General features: G+C 38.6%; 1 protein-coding gene across 1 annotated transcript; it reads right to left on the bottom strand.

Moving 5' to 3' along the window:
• Positions 1-2,340: 2,340 nt before the first annotated feature.
• On the bottom strand, positions 2,341-3,276 carry Or1e1d (olfactory receptor family 1 subfamily E member 1D). The gene has a single exon (XM_008767913.1). It carries the CDS (start codon positions 3,274-3,276, stop codon positions 2,341-2,343), a length of 936 nt encoding a protein of 311 aa, XP_008766135.1.
• Between the last annotated feature and the right edge of the window lie 726 nt (positions 3,277-4,002).

Genomic DNA, 4,002 nt, shown 5'->3' with positions numbered 1-4,002 from the left:
CTGGTGTTGCCCTTGGTCTGCTGATGGTTAAGTATCCTGGGACACAGAAACTCACAAATCACACAGCTTTGAGGGGAGCAGTTATCCAATGGAATAGTATCCTGAGTGATGGGCGCCAGGAACTACCCAGCTCTAAGGTCAGACAGTGTCCCATTCTAAGGCCATTCTGAGACATGGGTGCCCAGGAACCACACAGCTCTGTGGTGGGACAGTGTATCAAGGGAAGGGTGTCCTGAGTCATGGGATCCCAGAAACCACATCGCTCTGAGAGGAATCCTCCTCAGGAGAAGTGTTAGAGGTCCCAGGGGAGGGTATCCCCGGCTGAGCTGAGAAGCCCATGAACCCTACCTCTGCTTCACTTCTTTGCTTATTTTTTTTTTGCTTTTAGGCTTTTCCCAGTGATAGAAGTACATTAGGCAGCAAGTATCATAAAATATTTATTGAGAGGGACAAATCCAAGGTTGGCTCTTTCTGCTCCTGGGAAGAGACAGCATGGAAATTAACAGTAGGCAGGGCTTATATAAAATTTCTTATAGGGTGAAGCTTTTCAGGGCAGAGATGTCCACTTTGAGCATTGGTGAGACTTCAAGTCCTGAGGTTGGAGAGCTCAGAAATTGGTGAATTTTTCTACTCAGGGATTGGTGGGTTTCTGTGGGAAGGTCAGGGATGGGTAAGTTTTTCTGTTCAGACTTCCCCTAAGATTAGCATAATCTGGGAAGGGTCATATTGAGGGGCTGGAGATGGGCTTTGTGACATTTAGAGGCTGGAAATGCTGTTATGATAATTAGAGAGATCTGGAGGAGGGGCCTAGTTGCTGGAGACCTTCAGACATGGGCCTCCTCACTTTCCTGTCTTGAGGGTTTGCAGAGTTTCCAAAGTATGCAAAGTTTTCAAAGGGAGTCCACAGGGGAGAGTAAAGCCTTGGGTTGGTGTGAATAGTCAATCTCTTCCTCTACTTGCTTTTATATGAGGAATAAAGTAAACGTAGGTATAAAGTTTTTAAATTCAAAGTTGCAAAACTGCAAATGAACACAAGAGCAGCGTCCTTAAAAACAACTTTTATAAGCTTCTAGATCTTGCTTTATTACTGGAGAAAAAAGTTTCACAGGACATGAATATGATAATTCATTGTAAAATATGAAATACAACCTGGTAGTGACAGTGTAATAAAAACTGATTTAGGGCCAGGGTATCTCATAAAAGATAACAAAGTTATAGGAGAATATTTATATATAAAGTTGTGGAATATTATGGGGAGTATTGGTACTAGCTCTTCTTTGAACGTCTGGTAGAATTCAGGACTAAAACCAACTGGCCCCAGGTCTTTTTTGGTTGGAAGGTTTTTATTGTCTGCTTCTATTTTTAAGGGATTATGGGACTTTTTAATTTACCTGATCTTGATTTAATTTTGATATGTGATATCTGTCTAGATAAACCATTCATTTCTTCTAGAGTTTCTAGTTTTGTTGAGTATAGGCTTTTGTAGTAAGATATGTCTTTTTTTGTATTTCCTCCATGTCTGTTGTTATGTCTCCTTTTTCATTTATGATTTTATTAATTTGGATACTGTCTTGTGCTCTTTAGTTAGTTTGTCTAAGGGTTTATCTATATTGTTGATTTTCTCAAAGAACCAACTCTTGGATTTGTTAATTCTTTGTATTATTCTCTTTGTTTCTAATTGGTTGAATTCAGTCCTCAGTTTTGCTATTTCCTGCTGTCTACTTCTCTTTGTTATGTTTGCTTTTCTGTTTTAGAGCTTTCAGGTGTGCTTTTAAGTTGCTAGTATGAGAGCCCTCCAATTTCTTTGTGAAGTCACTCTCTCAGAGGTGAAGGGGAGAGGAAATGGGGGAAGAATTCTGAAAGGGGGCAATGGGAAGGAGGGGAACATTTGGAATGTAATAGTAAATGTAAATAAATAAAACAATTAACAATAAAAATAAATCTGAAATATAGACAAAAATTCTGGTCGAAATGGCAAAATCTGAGGACATATTTCAATGATGTATGGAATGAAGATACCATTTAGCAATGATATCCAAGCTATAGTTTAAGAATTCTTATGCATTGTCCTACTCAGAGAAACAAAATTCATAGCTAAATTAAAAGGTGTTTCTACATAAAAAAAAAAAATTCTTATGCAGTAGTTTTCTAGTATCAAGAGGACATGAAGGCTGAGTAGAGTCCATAGTTAAAAGCACATTTTAAATATTGAATAATTGATAGAATGATCCCTCTATAAAATAGCCTAATTTTTAAAACAAAAGATCAGAATTGCTAATATTAATATCACTATATTTACTTGATTATGTTATAAAGACATCGGAAAGATGATTATCACAGTCAGAAGACAGCTTTCATTTGAAGCACTTGTTTTAGGGCTCCCTTCATGTCTTTGTTTCTTAGGCTGTAGATGAAGGGGTTCAGCATGGGAGTCACCACTGTGTACATTATAGACATTACAGTGTCCTTCAGAGTAGAGTCATTAGCAGATGGACATAAGTAGAGGCCAATAATTGTTCCATAGAACAGTGACACCACAGACAGATGGGAGCCGCAGGTGGAGAAGACCTTGTGGATGCCTCGAGTTGAAGGGACCTTAAGAATGGAGGAAATGATGCGTGTATAAGACACTATGAGGAGTAGAAATGGAAGTATAACAACAAGCCCTCCTATGATCAATATCATCAACTCATTAATGTGAATATCAGAGCAGGCCAGCTTTAGAAGAGCAGACAGATCACAGAAAAAAATGGGGATCACACTGTTTTCACAGAAAGACAACCTAGTTAAGAGCAAAGTATGCAACATGGCATGGGACATGGTCAGCACCCAGGACAGCACCACCAGACTCACACAGAGCTTGGGGCTCATGATGCTGGAGTAATGAAGGGGGAAGCAGATGGCCACATAATGATCATAGGCCATGGCCACAAGGAGGAAGCTTTCAAGGTCTGCAAAAAACAGGAAAAAGTAGGTTTGTGCCAGGCAGGCTGCATAGGGGATGGATGAAACTTGGCTCTTCATGTTCTGCAGCAATTTGGGCACTGTGACAGAGGAAAAGCAGAGGTCAGAGAAGGACAAGTTGCTGAGAAAAAAGTACATGGGTGTGTGGAGATGAGAGTCCAATCTAATGACAATGATGATGACGAGGTTCCCCAGGACAGTGGTGAGGTACATCGTCAGGAACAGTGCATAGAACAGGTGCTGGTGCTCTGGGGGGATGGGCAAGCCCAGGAGGAAGAACTCAGAGATGATAGTCTGGTTGTTTCCAGTCATGATCTTTCTGTATTATCTGTTAGAAAAGTAGTAGGACACCTCACAATTTTAAATAAAAATGAACATATATGAAAAAGTATTTTACAATAATTAATCTCACAGTCGTCATATTATCTCTATATTCTAAGTTGCTAGAATTTCTTTTGCAATAAATACCTTAATTCCTTGTTTTCTAATGCTTGTTTCAGTGTTCCATTCTTTAATTCCTACTCTTATCTAAGGTATAAAATATATTGGCTTTTCTCTTACTTGTCAGTTGGTTAGGTGGCCTCAGTGATTATGATTTGTTTCAACTTTGTGATTTTCTCACATCTCAGTGTTCTCTAGGCTTCTGTGAAGATTATTATTTTATGATTACATATCTATGCCGATGAGAACTTCATGTTCTTGAATGACTTAGATTACCATTTCAGTTTCAGGTTGGATTTCTATCTTATCCTAAAAAACTGATTTCTTAAAAATGAATGATTTTTTCCCTAAAATGTGCTGCAGGCATTACAAACACATCAAATTTCAAATAAAACTTGCACGTTTGCAAAGTTCAAATAAGACCCCCATCTTCAGCCTATTTTTCCTGTTTGCCATGCCACTTAGTCTCTTGTATCAGAAAGGAATCCACAATTGATTGAGAGATCTGAGAGTTTTATCTCTTTCTTTCATTTCCCTCATCACCTATTCCCTATTTTATATGCCCTATAAATCTTGAACTTCGTTTTCATTAATTTT

This window comes from Rattus norvegicus, chromosome 10 (genome assembly GCF_036323735.1).
Source record: "Rattus norvegicus strain BN/NHsdMcwi chromosome 10, GRCr8, whole genome shotgun sequence".
NCBI lineage: Eukaryota > Metazoa > Chordata > Mammalia > Rodentia > Muridae > Rattus > Rattus norvegicus.
The sequence above is the reverse complement of the archived record's forward strand: the minus strand, read 5'-3'. Positions and strand labels throughout refer to the sequence as shown.